This window comes from Prunus persica, chromosome G3 (genome assembly GCF_000346465.2).
Source record: "Prunus persica cultivar Lovell chromosome G3, Prunus_persica_NCBIv2, whole genome shotgun sequence".
Classification (NCBI taxonomy): domain Eukaryota; kingdom Viridiplantae; phylum Streptophyta; class Magnoliopsida; order Rosales; family Rosaceae; genus Prunus; species Prunus persica.
The window spans coordinates 19,156,185-19,174,711 of record NC_034011.1 but is presented as its reverse complement, the minus strand read 5'-3'; the positions used below and the strand labels follow the sequence as shown (position 1 = coordinate 19,174,711).

Genomic DNA, 18,527 nt, shown 5'->3' with positions numbered 1-18,527 from the left:
ATAAAAATGTTAAGTGCCAATGTGGCATTTGCGGGACCTATTTTTTAATTGCTATTCTTTATTCTTCCTAGTCGGCCTAGGCTTTTTTTTTTCTTTTCTAAAATTATTCTATGAGTTAACTGTGAATGCAATTTTCCTCTCGAGCAGATTTGGAGAACATCTTCGCACCACTTTAGTACGTTCTTCTAAGATTCCTTGCAAAACAAGAACGGTCAATTGGAGAACACAGGTGTGGTGTTGGCCAAGGGCCCTCCAATGCCTAAGTTAGAATACAGTCTCATGGAGATGCATGTATTTCTTAAAGGAAATGAGTGCTCTCAGGGGGAGAATGAGGTGGCGTGAGAGCCATAGAGAGAGAGAGAGAGAGAGAGAGAGAGAGAGAGAGAGAGAGAGAGTTCTCATGGGTTTGGAAGTTACCTCTTTGTGAAATATACTTGTCTTTCTATAGTCTTATCACCTTGTGCCATATTTGGAATAATCAAGAGAGAGAATAATTTTTTTAAGGGAATTATTCCTTTCCATTAATAAGGAGATCAAGGAGATTTAATGAAATCATAATCCTTGACTTATGGAGATATTTTCCATTTTAAATCAATTTAATTGGCATATTCAAGATGACCTATGGCATATTCCAATTTCCACATGGCATCACCGGAGTGGTTGCCAAAATTCCTTGTTCCCACATGAACCACCAAATATCTCGAACATCTTATCCAGAACCTTCTCAAAAAGCTCATCTTCTCCAACAGAAACTTCCCCTACAGTACTACCACCACCGTTAGCTCTTTCATTACCACCTAGGCTAGGTTTCAAATTAATTGTTGCTCCATTTTCATGGCCATTAGAGCTAGGTTCGCCCGCTAGCTTCATATTAGGACCACTACCACAATTAGCTTATTTAGTACCACCAACTAGTTTGAGTTTCAGATCGAGTATTGCTCCATTTTCATGGCCATTAAACCTAGGTCTGTTGCTCTTCATATTAGGACAATCATTGGGTGAGACGACGCCATTTGGGCTGTCGGAGCCGTCAGAGGCTTCATTTCCATTTCCACTCTCGGGTTTCTTAACAGGTTCCTTGTCCTCGCCTCCAAAATGGCTCTTGGTGACGGGAATAGGTAGCACCTCTGGTCGAGCCCCTGAGGATCCCCATTTGGTGCTCAAGTCTGCCTCATATTTCATAACTGGTTTTGCAAGGAATTGTGTAGACACAAGAATGACTGCTCAGTCTTCCAATGTGAATCCACATCCAGCCAGGTTAGAGGACGACATGGTCCACTTGATCTCCTTATTCTCATAAATGACCAGCATTGTTTCTTTTAATCCTCTATTGAAGATAGATTGGAAAACTCCTAGGAAGGTAGTGTTGTATTTCAAAGTGCGGCATATTGGTGTCTGGAATCTTAGTCATACCCTCATTTCCATCGTTCTCATCAGAGCTACTCAGACCCATCCTTTTTTTTTTTATCATTCTCATCGGAGCTACTCACACCTATCCTTTTGAGATCCTCTGGATTTACCTTAGCAGCTATGATGCCCACTTGTTGGTTCGTACAAGCTTCGTATTTGATTTTCAAAGTGTTTTTTTTTGCTGCATTTTGTAGTGTTAATTTGGTGAAGTGGCCTTCTTGAAGAAAAACATCTTCATAGATGCTATAGGCGAAAGAGTCAGAAAGATGAAGAAAGTGGGATATAAAGAAGGAGGGGATATAAGATATTTATTTATAGGCAAATGCAAGCCGCCTTCCATTTCTCTATAGCCTTATAAATTTGAACCTCTGTGGAATGTTTAAGCCCTTATGGACTATAGCCATGGCCAATTAGGTATCAATCCTTTTTTGTGATCATATCAACTGTAAGTAAAAGACAAAAGTTAGTCACATGAACACATATATAACCAAAAAAAACTTTGAGTATGTCGGTAAAGTAGATCAAGACATACGTTGGAAAAACGTAATGGGAATCTGAGGGCCATCATTCACATTGTCCTTCCAATCTCCACTAATCTCTAACACGTTCATACTCCAAGCGTGGTCACCAGCACTGAGGTTATCAAAGCAGTATTTCCCAGAACGAGCAGAGTTGAGCAAATTTCTCACTACGCCTTACTTCAAAGAAAAAGAAGAATTCTTGCAAGGGCAGACCCAACTTGAAAAGGTGGATCAAGTTGTCAAAGCACATCATAACACGATAAACATTTGGGGTACACAGACATGGAGCACACCCTATGACATGGAACACTTCTTTGAAAAACCTAGACATGGGATACTTGAATCCTAAAAATAAATAGAATGGGCGAAATGTGATTATCCTCGCATTTGGATTATACAGGTCCATACGATCCGCAACCTTAGAGAACGGTTTAGCCAAACTCACATTCACACCAGTAGGAACTGTAATGACCCAAACCAAAAATTCATTTATAATTAGTAATTTATTATGAGGAAAGACAATTTTGCCGTTGGAATAAATTATGAACGCAAAGTTGACTTTTTGATCGAAAAGGAATTTGACAATTCCACATACACTGTTGCGTAGAGCACGACGAAATGAGTTCATAGACACGAAGTGAACTCGAATCGGAGCTTTAACGAAGAAAATACGATTAAAATATCACTAAGGGCAAATTGGTAAATTGAAAAAATCAGAATTTTTTATAAAACCTCAGTTTCTCTCTCTCTCTCTCTCTCCCGTCGCGCGAACACCCCCCAGCCGATTTTTTCTACTCCTCGCCACCACCACGTCCGGCCATCAATTCCGTCGGCACGGGTCCCAAAAGAACCAGCTCGTCCGCCTCTATACGTCTCGGCCCTCAGCCGCTCCACTCCACCACTGACGTCGCCGAAATTTGCAGAAAACCGATCGGTTTTGTCAAAACTTCAACCCGCTCGTTCTCCTTCAATTCTCCTCTAAATTTGTCGAGTAATGTATGGATTTCTACCTATTTTCCATGATCTAGCTGATGGTTGGGTAGGTTTGTATCGATTTTGACCGTAGGTAGCTCAGTCTGTAATTTGAAATTCGGCTGGTTTTCGGCCTCCGTGTTCGGCCACTTCCAGTCAGTTTTTGGGGTTGGTCCAAGAACAAAAGTGGTTCCAAATATGGTGTTATACCTAGGATAGGAGTTTGGAGCCTTGGTTTTGAGATTTTCCGGCGATGCGTAATCGCTTTGGACACCCATCGCTGCCGGCGCGTGCGGCGGCGTGTGGACGAGTGTAGTGCAGTGACACTGTGTCTTGATACGATCCTTATGTCGTCACGAGCGCATAGGAATTCGCGGATCTCAATTTGGATACTATTTGAGCCTCGAACGGATTTTCCATATTGTGAGATTATCGGGTTCAATACTGTTGAGCCGTTGGATCGTAACCAGTTTCCGATATGTTACTCTAGATAATTTTAGAATCGTGTAGGATTCGACGGATTGTGAATCGGAGTCCCGGATACTTCAAAAACGCGAACACTAGAGCTAGGGTTAGAAATTTTGCGATTACAGGATTGTGATCAATCCGACCGTCCGATCGACACCAATACCCTCGGGACATGTGTCCTAAATATATTGGACCTTCTAGCGGCATCCGGATCATATTGTGAGGTCATGGACCGGTGGGGTCTCGGATTGACTTTTTGGACTTTAGCGCTATTTGAGTCCTAAGATACCGCTAAACTATCCCACATAGAAGGAAAGCTTTTATGGGCATAGGGATCACTTTAAATTGATGCACGTACGTTTAGGAGCCAGGGATAGGGTTTTTAATTTAATACTATATATTGTATTAATAGAATATTATGGTCATTGAATCAGGCACCCGGGTACCAGTTGACCCGCAAGAGGGACCTTCAAGAGGTCCAGCGAGCTCAGACTATCAGTGAGTGGACTCTTTGTTTTAATAAATGAATTTAAGCAGTTTAGTTTCAATTATAAGTTGTTTTATTCTGTTAAATATTTTATGTTGCATGCTGCCGAATGAAATCTCCTTTAAAGAATATAGGAACAGATATTCTCGTTCATTATCAGATAAATGGCAGCAGAATTTTAAAGGTTACAGAAAGTTAATTATTCATAAGATTTTCTTCAGAAACTTTATATTTTCTTAAACCACCTTGTACCCAGATATTAAATGTTGCCTTCGGATTATATTTGTTGCCTTCGATTTAGTCAGCATGCTTAACAGTTGCCCCACGAGTTCCTTGGTACTCGAACTCGTGTGGAGCGAGTAATGCGGATAAAGGTGGACTACGATCCCCTGAATCCTGCGAGTTGCGGCTCGGACTAACTTCGTGTCACTGAGACCTGCGAGTATGTGTCACCCATGGTGATGCAAGGAATTGACGGATATAAGGAATTTACGGAAATAAGGGTACACCTAGGTGATAGTTTAAACTGTTTTCAAATGTATATAATTATATACATGCATTGATTTCAAAAATAAAGAAAATAACCTAGTTTGTATAACTGTTTTTATAGTGGGGTTAGTATGTTCTTATACTATTTTCTCAATTTTGTTTTTGAGTCCACTCACCCTTATTATTGTTTTGCGCCCCCAGGCAGTAGACGTGCACAGAAATCCACCACCGGGCCACTTCCCATCTTCCGCGCCTTTCTTCTGATGTAGGATTTTGTTTGTAAACGGATTCACTCCTTTGTAAATTCTTAGTAGTCGCTCTGATGTTTTGTCATAGACTGAGATTTGAACTGTTGGAATGTATATATACGTATGCTGGTAGTTGGTTGTATATATGTATACTTGTTTGGCAGGTGAAAATGTTTTGGTATTGAGCCAGTTACAATGGAAACTCTACTGATTTTTCAGTAGAAGTCAACCTTGTTATTTTATCATGTTTTGTGTTGAGGGGCAAATAGGTCATTTGTGCTCGACATTCGCCAGGTGTCGGACACACACAGAGTCTGGTTCGGATTTCAAAGCGGAATTTGGATCGGGTCCTGTCAGGAATAGCTGCAGAAAACTGAGATCATCATCTCTGAAATTGTGCCTCCTTAGTGACGTAGTACAGGTTGGCTATGAATCTTTTCTTATAGGCATAAGAGCCACCAAGCATATATAATGGAGCTTGTGAGTTAGACGATCGGCTTTCTTCATCAAATGACATGGTGTCAAAGCAACTGTAAAAAGAAGAAAACGATCATAACCACAAATCAAGACCAACATGAAGGAGAATACCCCACTCTTAGTTGGTCAACCTACGACTACAGTAAAAGGAACTTGGCGGCTAGCCTCGGCTTAGTAGAATCGGTCAACTGGCCATCGAAAAAAAAATTGACCTGGCCTCGGCTTCTCAGGGGGCGCAATCGGCTCTCTCTCTCTCTCTCACAACGTGCAAAGCCTCTCTGTCTCTTATCCTTGCCGTAAGCCAAAAAGAAGAAGAAATTAAATAGGGGGTCCAGCACAAGGGGAGTGATTTGAGTTTTGATCCCTTGAGCATTCTTGATCAACAAGGAAACAAAGAGATAAATCATATTCTTTCTTTATGAGAAGTCCAGCAGCAATTTGGAATTCAAAAATCATTTCTTTATAAGGAGTCAAACAACCTTGGTCTTTCCCTTCTCTTTGCAGATTACTCTCCCCTCTGTCGAAGGGCCCACAAGACCGAAGAAATAATCACTTCTAAATTGAGTCCTATAGTGGTCTTCCATTTTTTGGCATCAACATCTTCGTTGCCTACGATAAGAGATATTATGTGACTGTTTATGAGAATTTTGGTGAGAGCACAAAATTCTTGCACCCGATTTCAGATTGCCCTTCTACGCCATGTTTCCTTTCTTGTCACAATTAGAGCAGCTGCAAAGTTTACATTTGTATTGTGAACAACATGAGCCACTCCAATAAAGAGAAAAAAAAATCATACCATGTGAGGGAATGTAGAGTGAATGTTATTGTTTCATCAACCATAAGCACCCTAGCAGTTGAAAATATAAAAGAGCGAACTTTTGATTGTATGAGTTACTTCCACTATTTGCTGTTCATATGGCAAAAAGAAGATGCTTAACTTCCACATGCAAAGAGATCAAACATGCGATAATTCAATACCTCAACACCTCAAGTGTTAAAGCTTTAACAGGATTTCATCTGTGAAGTAGTGCATGGACAACTTCCAGGTTTTAGCAGTTCAAATCTGTGAATATATATATAACTTATCCAAATTTGTAAGTCCGAGATCGAATATGCAAACATTTGTCTTCTGTGGTGCAAATTGCTTCCCCATGCCCCGAAGCATGAAAAATATTCCTCCTCCACTCCACACTGAAAGAATGTAGAAGGCTGTATATATTGTATTGATTCCTTGAGATCATGATGTACAAGATTTATACAGAATGGAAGTTCTATTCTAAGTAAGCATGGAATCTATTCTAAGTATGTAAATCACAGTAGCTGTAATGATCGTAAACTTAGCTAATTACTAAGATTGAGGTAATCACAATAGTTGACCAATTTCTTTCCTTTAACACTCCCCTCAAGTTGGAGTGTGAATATCAATTACACCCAACTTGCCAAGATGGGATTGGAACAAGGGGGCAGGTAGCGGCTTAGTGAAAATATCTGCAACTTGATGTTTGGTTTGCACATGAACTGTCTTGATCTCCCCATTTTGAATTCTCTCACGAACGGTATGGCAATCCAATTCAATGTGCTTGGTCCGTTCATGATACACTGGGTTGGCTGCAATGTAGAGGGCTGCTTTGTTGTCACAGAGTAAGGTGGCTGGCTGATTGTGTTCCACTTGTAAGTCCCGTAAGAGATATCGCAACCAAGTGAGTTCACAAGTGGTGGCTGCCATAGAGCGGTACTCAGCTTCTGCAGATGACCTTGAGACAGTGACTTGCTTCTTGCTTTTCCATGATATGAGTGACTTGCCAAGGAATATACAGTATCCAGTAACTGAGCGCCGTGTAAAAGGACATCGTGCCCAATCCGCGTCACAGTAAGCTGTCAAGTGGAGGGGCCCGTGTGAAGGGAATAATAACCCTTGGCCAGGAGCTCATTTGAGGTAGTGGAGGAGCCGACGTGCTGTCTCAAAATGATGCATTCGGGGTTCATGCATAAACTGACTTAGAGTATTCACCGCATATGTGATTTCGGGTCTTGTTATTGTGAGATAGATTAACCTGCCAACAAGTCTGCGATAGCAAGTAGGATCCTTGAGAGGGTCACTCCCTGTAGGCATGAGTGCAACATTGGCTTCCATAGGAATTTTTGTAGGCTTTGCACCAAGTAAACCTGCATCTTCCAAAATATCCAGTGTATACTTCCGTTGACAAAAAGAAATCCCAGATTTGGACCGTGCAATTTCAACTCCAAGAAAATACTTTAAAGGTCCAAGATCTTTGATTTTGAAACAAGTGCCAAGGAAGTGTTTAAGATCTCGTATGGCATCATCATCATTTCCAGTAATTATCATATCATCAACGTACAACAATATAACAGTGAAGGATTTACCATGTTTGTGTGTAAACATAGAATAATCTGCTCTGGATTGAGAAAAACCAATATTTTGTATAGCAGAGGAAAACTTACGAAACCAACTTCGAGATGCCTGTTTAAGACCATATAAGGATTTGTGGAGACGACACACAGTGTGCTCCCCCTGTCGTTGATAACCTGGCGGTGGAAGCATGTAGACCTCTTCATGGAGGTCGCCATGAAGGAAAGCGTTGTGCACGTCCATCTGATGAAGCAGCCAATTGTGAACAGAGGCAACAGTGAGGAGACAACGGACAGTGATAAGTTTAGCAACAGGAGCAAAGGTCTCAGTATAATCGATTCCCTCACGCTGGGTGAACCCTTTGGCGACCAAGCGAGCTTTGTATCTCTCCAGGGTACCATCAGAATTGTACTTGAGTTTGAAAACCCATTTGCACCCAATCGGACGATGGCCAGCTGGTAACGGAACGAACGACCAAGTGTGGTTCGCTTCCAGAGCTGCAATTTCGGAGTTCATAGCCTCAACCCAGTGGGGGTTGTGACGGGCCTCCTCATAAGTGTTAGGTTCAACCAATTGGGAGATATTGTTGACAAAAAAACGATGAGGTTCCGAAAAATTGGAATGAGTGACATACCGAGTGATGGGGTAGCGAGTACCTGACGTGATGGGGGAAGGAACTCCTGGAGCAAGCAGGGCGGCATGGTGGGCTTGGTAGTCCTTGAAATGGGGAGGGGGTTTGGTAGATCGGGTGGATTTGCGCAGAGGTGGGTCGGGAGAAATGGGATTGGCGTCGGTGAGAGAAGGAGGAAGAGGTTGTGGAGGGGACGAAAGGGCCGGAGAGGGTGACGTCGTGGCATCGAAGGATGGTGAAGATGCATGGGTGGGCGTCGGTGATGAAGGAGAAGAACCAGAGAGAATAGGGGGCACGGGTGGGATAAGAGATGGGGAGGGTGAATAAGTGAGGGGTGGGTCGTGGGCCAAGGGCTGAGGGCTATGGGCCGGATGGGGAAGAGAGTGAGGAGAAGAAGAATAGGTGGGGCTTTCCTGGGTCTGGGATAAGGGGTCATGGGCTGGAGTGGGTAGGACAATAGTGTCAGTTTGTGGTTCAGGTGGTGTGGTAGAGAAAGGGAATATATTTTCATGAAAAACCACATCTCGAGAGGAAAAAATTTTTTGTGTGCTGAGGTCATAAAGGCGATAACCCTTTTGACCAAGGGGATAACCAAAGAAAACACATCGACGGGCCCGTGCATCAAACTTGTGTTTGGGAAGGAGATTGGTAGCATAACACAGACAACCAAAAACTCGTAAAAATGAATAATCAGGAGTTTTGTGGTGTAAAAGTTCATATGGAGAGTGGTGTTGGAGTAATGGTGTTGGAAGGCGATTTATGAGATAACATGCAGTGTGTAAGCTTTCTCCCCAAAAACGTAAAGGAATATTGGCCTGAAAACGGAGTGCCCGAGCCACATTTAAAAGATGGCGATGTTTTCGTTCGACGATGCCATTTTGTTGGGGTGTATATGGACATGAGTGTTGGAAAGAGGTACCGGTGTCTCGAAAAAAAGGTTGGAGGGAAAGAAATTCACTCCCATTGTCGGCACGCAAGGTTTTGACATGAAGATTGAATTGGGTTTTGACCCAAGAGAAAAAAGATTTTATCACCCCTTGTGTGTCTGATTTAAAATTTAAGAGATGGATCCATGTAAAACGGGTAAAATCATCCACAATAGTGAGAAAATATCGGGCACCGGTATGATTGTGAATTTTATGTGGCCCCCAAATGTCACAATGAATTAAATCAAAAGGTGCATGAGATGACATTGAAGTAGATGGAGAAAAAGATAAGCGAGTTTGCTTTGCTAAAGGACAAATATCACAAACATGATTGTTATCACAGATAATTTCTGGAAATTTATTGGAAAGAAATTGAGTAGGGGCGTTGGATGGGTGTCCCAGACGTTGATGCCAAAGATGGGAGGTGTGGTGAACATGATGAGCTAGATGTGGGTTTTGGGTGGCTTTGAGGTAGTAGAGCCCATTAAATTGCTTGCCCAGGCCAATCGTCCTCCCCGTATTCACGTCCTGCACAACACAAAATTTATCAAAAAAAGTCACCATACACTGCAATCCTCGTGTCAATTTGCTCACAGACAATAAGTTCACATTGAATTGTGGTACATGAAGAACACCATCTAGAGTTAAGGTGTCAGACACTTTAATGGATCCAATGTTTTTAATGGCTGCTTTCCCGCCATTAGGTAAACCAACAAAATCATGTTGAGTATTGACTGTGTTGTGTGAAGGTGCAAAACACGAAATATGATCTGATGCTCCACTGTCCATGATCCAATAGAAATTTGAAAGTGGGACATGCTGTGAAAGGTTGCAGGTTGATGTAACAATACCTGTTGCATTTGCAAGATGAGAATTACCAGGTCGATCGTGTAAAAGAGCGATCAGTTGATTGTATTCTTCAGTAGTGAAAGTGGGGCTGTCATTGGATTTGACGTGGGGCCCTGGGGTTGGATCCTTTTCAGTAGTGTAAGCAGCCCGTTTGTTTTTGGGCTTGACATTCTTCCCATGGAGTTTGTGGCCTACAGGAAATCCATTAAGGAAAAAGCAAGTGTCAATGGTGTGGGTGTCTCCATCACAATAAGAACATTTTAGAGACTTCCTGAAGTTGGAGCTGTATTTTCCGTCCCCAGCACCAGAAGGTTTCGCCGCTGCTGCCGAGTTGCCTGGGTTGGTGCCGCCCTTGGTGTTTGCAGAACGTATGATTTGCATGGCATGGGATCCGGTCTGTCGATTTGCCACGTCCAGCTGCCTTTCGTGTTGGAGGATCAGGCCATGGACACGACGTGTGTCTGGGATCGGTGACATCATCAGAATTGACCCACGCACAGTTGAATAAGGTTCGTTCAGACCCATTAAAAATTGCATGACTCTCTCCTTCTCTTCTCTGGAAGCACGTGTTGTGGAACCTTCGCAAGTGCAGATGATGGGTTCATGATATGAATCCAATTCATCCCATAAGGCCTTGAGTTTGGTGTAATACTCTGAAATCGAAAGATGGCCTTGTCGATGTTCGGCAATTTCTTGACGGATTTGGTAAATCCGGGAGTCGTTGCCTTGTGAGAACCGATCTTTAAGATCATTCCACACCATGGATGCGCTGGTGCAGTAAAGTACACTGCTTGCGATGTCGGGTTGTAGTGAGTGCAAAATCCAGGATAACACCATATCGTTGCATCTCTGCCAAATGGAGAATTTGGCATCAGTTTTTGCTGGGGCTTTGATAGTCCCGTCAATGAATCCTAGTTTGTTTTTAGCGCTCAAGGCAATTCGCATCGAGCGACTCCATTGACCATAGTCATGGCCTTCGAGAGGTTTCGAAACTAGAACCAGACCGGGTGAGTCGGAATGGTGTAGGATAAGTGGATCAGACATGTTGATTTCAGATCCGGATGATTTTTCATCACCCATGTTGATGGGCTGTGTAGGTTGGTTGTTTGTGTGTTTGGTTTTGGTAGCGGAAGACGTGCTGGACAGAGTCACCTATGTTGGTGCTCTGATACCATGAAAGAATGTAGAAGGCTGTATATATTGTATTGATTCCTTGAGATCATGATGTACAAGATTTATACAGAATGGAAGTTCTATTCTAAGTAAGCATGGAATCTATTCTAAGTATGTAAATCACAGTAGCTGTAATGATCGTAAACTTAGCTAATTACTAAGATTGAGGTAATCACAATAGTTGACCAATTTCTTTCCTTTAACACACTCAGTTAACAAATTCTTTTTAATAGATGAATTAATTTAAAATAAAATACCATTTTACAGCAATGGCTGAACAGAAGGTGACACGAGCTTAGATTCGAGCCTGCTGACTAGAAAGTGAAGGGGGTCATTTATGTCATATCAATGTCATCTCACGTGACATGCACGTGCAGTGGGAAATCATATCCATTTTGGTCTAATCCATTACAGGCTAATGGAAAGGAAGTGAAAGCACATGATTTAGAACAATTGGAAGAATGGGATTGGCCATTCAAATCAAAATTTTGGCCTCACAGATTTCTGATGTGGGCCCTTTGAGATGAATCTCATTGGTTGCTTCTTCTTTTTTTTTTTTTTTTAACCCTTTTGGAAAGGCCCAATCCAATAGGTTTACTTTAAAGTTTTGGGTTAGCATAATAAAATATCCCCAAAATATTTTAATTTATTTTTAATCAAAAGTTAGACTTCAAATCAAAGACTCTGTTCCTTCTCCCAATTGGGGGCTTTATGAGACCCCAAGTCCCAAGCCATGATGGTAATCAAGAAAGGCACATTTGTTTATCATAAACTATAATTACTCTGTTAAAAGTTTACAGGGTTAGGTTTAGTCAAATAATCAAGTTCTAATTGACAATTTTACCCTTCAGAACCGTTGCAACATGTTTTTAAATAATTTTGTTGGTTTTGTCAAAACTCATATAATTATACCTTTCCATGAATTTAAAAAAATATATAAAGTTGGATAAGCATAAATTTACTCAGATTTGGTAATGCATCTATATCTATAGTGGTTCCTCTTTTTGAATTACATCAATTATTGAAATCCTTATCTTGATAGCTCTACATCAAATTCTTGAGATATGGAGATAAATTTACTCAGATTCTGTAATCCATTTTTTGGATTATAGAGTGACAAAGATTTATCACAAGGAGAACTATTGGGATACTTCTCATATATAAATTTACTAAGATTTGGACATCCCTGTTTTAAATTATTGATTAACCCAAATTTATAATAAGAAGAATTCTCGAGATACAGATATAATTTTACTTAGATTCGGCAATCCATCTTTTGGATTATAGAGTGACTAAAATTTATCACAAGGATTCTTCAAAATCTTAATTTGAAGGCTTAAAACCACATGTGACATCATCAACAAATTTGTATCGTTGGAACAAATTAATATTAATTTTCACAAAAAGGGTGAAGATACATACATACAAACATTAACTTAAAGAAAATTTATATAGATTTATGACTATTACGTACAAGGTAGTCTTATTTACGTATGTTTTTGGTTAAAAAATAATGTATCTACACTAATGCATTCATTGGAGTGTTCACGGAGCGATGTGAGAAGCACAAATGAAATTCACCGTACCGTATTAGACAATATGTTTTTTCATGGGGTACAATTCACATGCTCGTTTCATTTATTAAAAAAAACAAATTCATGATTTATTTCATCTGAAAAAATAAACGTCTACGCATTTGGAGTCTCGTCTACCCTTCTATTCTAAGAATGAAATTACTTTATGTAAAAGGTCAAAATTCCACCCATGGTATGTTAAATTTTCTTTGAATTTGAGGGGCCTAACAATGCTGACTTTGATTATTGACATTTAAATTCATTAGTTTTCTTTTCTTCTTTTTTTATCAAATATATCATTCAAGAATGTGTGTGCAATGCAAATGCATAGGCATATTCATTTTTAAAAAAATTCTGTTATTGTTTTCCAAGTATACATTCTAAATGGTTTGTAAAGCAAGAGTTAAGGCATTATTTTTAGCAACAAAATATTACCTTATCCATATAAATAGAAGTTTGATCCAATCACCTAACCTAGACAAATGGTTAAAAATTATTTACCAAAAAGAAGGACAAATGCTTTTCTTACTATAAAAGTAATTAATTGAAATGATAAGAACTCCAAAAAATGTGGAGGTGTTACAGCGACAAGCCTACAACAAAGCTTTTCATCTGGTAAAGCAAGCATATGGTGTGTTGTTCATTGCCTTGCCCATGATGTAAACTGCTCTATTCGCATTTAATATATCTTTCTTTCTTCGTTAAAAAAAAAAAAAAAAAAAAAAGGGAAAGGAAGATAGTTTATTGACAAAGTAATCAAGGTTGTTAATGCTTAATTAATAAAAACAAAAATATATTTTAGTCTCTGGAGCTAAGTTTTATGGACCTCCATCACGCCTCCAATTTGTCTGTCAGTTGCTAAGCATGCAATGACAGGCTATTACGGTCTCTGTCTTCCCTGAAAGTTAAATATTTTAAGATTTCATTTCAAACAGGATTTGCTTTAAGACATGAGGGCAGTTTGGTAACTAAACCTTAGGGCAAGCTAGATTTGCAGTTCCCTCCTGTTTTAGTGTTGGGTTGACTCTCTCTCTCTCTACATGTATTCCACTTTACTTTTGTTGGCTTAATCAATTTGTTTTCTTAACCAGCTATAAATGCCCCATCTCTGTTCACCTCAGTTTTGCTTTTTCTTTACTGTTTCTCTCTCCGTCTCTCTCTCATTCTCTGGTTTCCTCCATTGCAAACCAAGCCAAGCTTCCTTTCCAGCTTGCTTTGGAGGCCCCTCTCCTTCACACAGACAAAACACCCACCAACCATTTTACCCACCTTTTCTTTTGTGCTCCTCTAAAATCCACCCCATATTTTACATATATAAATTCACGTCTTCCTTTCCTTTCTCTCTCCCCTTCTCCCACATTTCCATTTTCTCTGCCCTTCTCTTGAAAGATTAGATTTTTGTCTGGCTTGCCTCTCCTTATTTTTTCTTTTCTTCTTAATTTATTTATTTTTATTTTTATGCTTCTCTGAATTCTTTTTGGCCCACTTGAGGACACATCCCCCTCTACTTGTAAACTACTCCTCTGGAAACCTTTCCTTTTTCGACATCTGGGTTTTGGTGGGTTCGAGTTATTTCAGGTCTGCATTGGCCTATCTATGCTTATTGAGTCTGTCTTGGTTCAAAAAGAAGCCCCTTCTTTTCTTCTCTGGGTTCTCAAGGAAGAAGATCAAGGGGGCTAGCTTAGATCGCTACAAAGGTAAATGCTTTCTTCTTTGAAACACTTTTTACACAGACTCACTCACATTTCTCTTTATTGGTCTCTTGCTTGGATCATAAGTGATGCTGTTTGAGATTTTCCCTTTCTCTTTTATGAAGAATTGGAATTTAATTTTTATATGTTGGTGTGGGCATGTGCTCGCTTTATACATGGAATCTGAAATTTATAGTGTTGCCGGCGTTTTATCTGGTATTCACTCACTGTTTGCTTGTGAAACCATTAATGCCAGTGTAATCAAGCTTCTTAAACTTTTAAAAATAATAAAGCATCAATCTTCTCAGTTATTGTATCGGATTCTACTTACTTTTGGGCACCTTTGGTTCTTCTTTAATATGATTAATATTTGAAGACAGTTAAGAATCTAGTATTTCCAGATTGAATTTTGCAGGATTATCTATTCATCAATTATGGAATTTGAGTGTTACATAGGAATAGGATGCGATGGATTAGTTAAAGACATATTAACTAATATTGCCAATATAATAAACCTGCATTTTTTTCAGCAAAATCACATCTTACAAATTAGAAATCTCAGATATCTGCGACCCTTTTCACGTGCTTTGAGTTACATGATTTGTTTCTCATGTCCAGGTTGGAATGTCTTAAATTTTTTTTTTTCTGGCACTGAAAGTTAGAACACCAAGCCAAGTTCAATATATAGCATCCAGAGGATAAGAATGTCATCCGGAAGTTCTTTGAATGCGGAATTATCGAAGAAGATAGGATTTTTGGGTTTAAAACTATGGGTTGTAATTGGTATATGTGTTGGCGCATTTATTGTTTCAATCCTATGTTTCTTATCTATATGGGTTACATTTCGGAGGAAATCTCGAAGATCACTGGACAAATTCCCAGTCACCCAAATACCAAATATCTCTAAAGATATCAATGTTGATAAGGTTGGGGCTCAGAGTACCCACGATCACCCTGATAATTTATTTCTTTCAGTACCTGAGAAAGCAAGTGATAAGAATTCAGAGAAGATGTTAGTCCATTTAGGCATGAGCAAATCAAGTGATCCTGATAACATGAGTCAGTGCAGCTCAATTTATCATCATGAGAGGGCATGTAGTTCACAGTCAGGGGAAGAAGGAAGCTCTGGGAATGTGCGAAAGCAGTCGTCATTGTCATATGGAGGACTTGTAACAGCCTCTCCTTTAATTGGCTTGCCAGAAGTTTCTCATCTTGGGTGGGGCCACTGGTTTACTCTTAGGGATCTGCAGTTTGCTACAAATCGTTTTTCTGCAGAAAATGTGCTTGGAGAGGGTGGATATGGGGTTGTTTACAAGGGCAGGCTGATCAATGGAACTGATGTGGCAGTGAAAAAGCTCTTAAATAATTTGTAAGGATATAAACTCAAATGCGCCATCTTTGTTATCACCGTGCTTTCAGGAAACCTCTAAATTTCTTTTTCTTTTCTAATAGTTGCTTTTTTGATCTGGTATACAGGGGGCAGGCGGAGAAAGAATTTAGGGTTGAAGTGGAGGCCATAGGTCATGTTCGGCATAAAAATCTTGTGCGGCTCTTGGGCTACTGCATAGAAGGGGTTCACAGGTATTATTAACCTTTTATTTTAATATTAAATTACTTATATTTTTCCTAATGACTTGGGCGTGTCTACTATTTTCACATTAGGAGGGCTTCTGTCTAATGTTCCCCTCTCTTTCTGCCTAGCGTATAGCTTCACATTTGTGTTTTGGGTTCAGTTTTTCTTGTTCTTGCTAAGTTGCAATGTGTTGCAATTTGCACAGGATGCTGGTATATGAATATGTGAACAATGGCAACCTAGAACAATGGCTACATGGGGCCATGCGCCAACATGGCACCCTTACTTGGGAGGCCCGCATGAAGGTGATTCTTGGTACTGCTAAAGCGTAAGTTTTTATCTTTCACTGAAATGTGTTTTATATGATAGTTTTCTTATTTAATTTTTGTATCCCAACCAATGGACAAATGACTTACATATGAATTGCAGGCTTTCTTATCTACATGAAGCTATAGAACCAAAAGTTGTCCACAGAGATATAAAATCAAGCAACATTTTGATTGATGATGAGTTCAATGCCAAGGTTTCTGATTTTGGATTGGCCAAACTCTTGGGTTCAGGTGAAAGTCACATCACAACTAGAGTGATGGGGACTTTTGGGTATGTAAATTCTTATATTTTTAACCTATTATAATTTATCTACGAAGTATCTTCTGATTGGACCATAAATTTTGGTTCATCGTGCAGTTATGTGGCACCAGAATATGCTAATACTGGCTTGTTAAATGAGAAGAGCGACATCTACAGCTTTGGTGTCCTCCTGCTTGAAGCAGTTACGGGAAGGGACCCTGTGGACTATGGCCGACCTGCTAATGAGGTTCAGAATTTCAAAACCATTGTTTACTATTTTTGATAGTGACTTCCTTCAGCAGTCCTCTCACTCTTTCTCATTCTCATCCTCATGATGCATGGTTCTTACTGATTATCAAAAGCTTTATTATTATGTACAGATTTTTGAGAAGCATTTCTTAATACTCATGGCAGGTCAATCTGGTTGAGTGGCTAAAATTGATGGTAGGTGCAAGAAGATCAGAGGATGTTGTGGATCCAAACCTTGAAGTTAAACCCAGTACACGTGCCTTAAAACGTGCCCTTTTGGTTGCACTAAGGTGTGTTGATCATGATGCAGAGAACAGACCCAAAATGAGCCAGGTTGTACGTATGCTTGAAGCTGATGAATACCCATTTCGCGAGGTTCTAATCTTCATCTTACCCTGGAAATAAGTTTTGTTGCTTTATTTTATTCATCTGTTTTCGTGAAACAATAAGACTACTTATCTAAATGCGGAGTAGGTTCAATTTTCTTTTGGAATTTGTGTTTGTTCTTTAGAAGATGTTGCAGAGAAATGGCCTTATATAGTGGAGCGGTGAACTTTAGACCCCAATTTGGGACTAATGTTCACTTTGGTATTCTTCCTTTGAATTGTTCTGGATTTGTGAGTTGACTAGTTTAGTACCACAAATGGCTTGGCTTGGCTTTACTTATTCGAAATAATTGTCAGTTTTTAGTCTTTTAAACTGAAAAAACTCCTTTCCTAGCTAACTTCGTTATTGCCTCATGTTCCTCTGTTTTCTTTCCCATTTTGCTAGATGTAGTGACCAAATTGTCCTGCTATTTGTTCCCATGCTCATCAAAATTTGGGTGATCTTATGAATCTTATTTTGAACTTGTACACTTCAGGATCGAAGGAATAGAAAGAGTCGTACGACCAGCATGGATATTGAATCTGTGAAGGAAAACTCTATCTCAGCTGACGTAGGAAACAAGCCAGGGGATCTGGAGAGTCAAATATCTGAGACAACTCATGCATAGGACTGGCAAACGCATGATCTTGATGAATGATTCCTTCCTCACCTGCCAGAGTAGGTTTCAGTAGCCCATCAGTATACATCCAAAGTTTATTTTTTTTTAAATTCTAAATTTAAGAGAGGATTTCGATTGGAGATAGCCCATTTTGATCATGAAGCATTGGATCCTGATCCTTGAAGAAATAATAGAGGTGCTCCCAACTCCATAAGCAGGGAATTTTCAGAGAGAGAGAGAGAGAGAGTGAGCTAGGCTCTTTTGTACATATGTTTCTTGGGGATCAGTGGGGCTGTCTATTTCATACTTATTGTAATTTCTTCCCTTTCTATTATCAGTTGATTACTGTTCTTCAGATGGTGAACAACTCCAATTACTTTATTTATTTTTTCATTAATTTTATTTTTAAGTCATCTCATTTTCTGTCAGAAAACAAAGCATTGAATTAATGATGATGAATGATGATGGTTCTCTTTTTCTCTTTATGCAGTTGTACGTCTTGCTATTTGTTACAGTAGAATGATGGCTGCCCCATTTTGTTGCTTTTTTCAGTTCTCTTTACATGCACTAGGTGACAGCTTCAGTTTAACCTATAATGCTTTGTCTCCTAAAGTGTGTTTTGCAACCAGGTTCAGGTTTTGATGAACTATAATGAAGTTAGCATGTCTTGTGGAAGGATTGATATATAAATTGTTGGACCTGCATTTTAACAGAAATCTTACAAAATACAGATACCCAATATGGGAATTGATATTTGCATTTTGAAAAGGGAAATATTTCCCTTTCTTACCATATAAGTAGAAGCTCTTATATTTCTGCCAGTGGCAGTGTGACATGTGTGCATAAGTGTTTTTTGTGTTTTT

The 18,527-nt window shown here is 39.7% G+C and overlaps 2 protein-coding genes across 2 annotated transcripts; one reads left to right on the top strand and one right to left on the bottom strand.

Annotated features, from left to right (window-relative positions):
* LOC109948111 lies at positions 9,228-10,929 on the bottom strand. The gene is made up of 2 exons (XM_020560042.1): positions 9,852-10,929; positions 9,228-9,528 (listed from the first exon to the last, which is right to left on the bottom strand). Exons 1-2 carry the CDS (start codon positions 10,927-10,929, stop codon positions 9,485-9,487), a joined length of 1,122 nt encoding a protein of 373 aa, XP_020415631.1. The 3' UTR covers positions 9,228-9,484.
* LOC18784448 (probable receptor-like protein kinase At2g42960) lies at positions 13,658-18,142 on the top strand. The gene is made up of 8 exons (XM_007216689.2): positions 13,658-14,293; positions 14,906-15,656; positions 15,764-15,868; positions 16,066-16,188; positions 16,290-16,460; positions 16,548-16,677; positions 16,845-17,054; positions 17,542-18,142. Exons 2-8 carry the CDS (start codon positions 14,992-14,994, stop codon positions 17,671-17,673), a joined length of 1,536 nt encoding a protein of 511 aa, XP_007216751.2. The 5' UTR covers positions 13,658-14,293; positions 14,906-14,991; the 3' UTR covers positions 17,674-18,142.

Excerpts from the sequence above, each read along its gene's own strand:
- LOC18784448 (XM_007216689.2), top strand. The coding sequence starts at position 14,992 with ATGTCATCCGGAAGTTCTTTGAATGCGGAATTATCGAAGAAGATAGGA. Across the intron at positions 15,869-16,065 it reads TGCATAGAAGGGGTTCACAG|GATGCTGGTATATGAATATG; the intron begins GTATTATTAACC and ends CAATTTGCACAG. Across the intron at positions 16,461-16,547 it reads AGAGTGATGGGGACTTTTGG|TTATGTGGCACCAGAATATG; the intron begins GTATGTAAATTC and ends TTCATCGTGCAG.
- LOC109948111 (XM_020560042.1), bottom strand. The coding sequence starts at position 10,929 with ATGGGTGATGAAAAATCATCCGGATCTGAAATCAACATGTCTGATCCA. Across the intron at positions 9,529-9,851 it reads TCATCTTGCAAATGCAACAG|GACGTGAATACGGGGAGGAC; the intron begins GTATTGTTACAT and ends TGTGTTGTGCAG.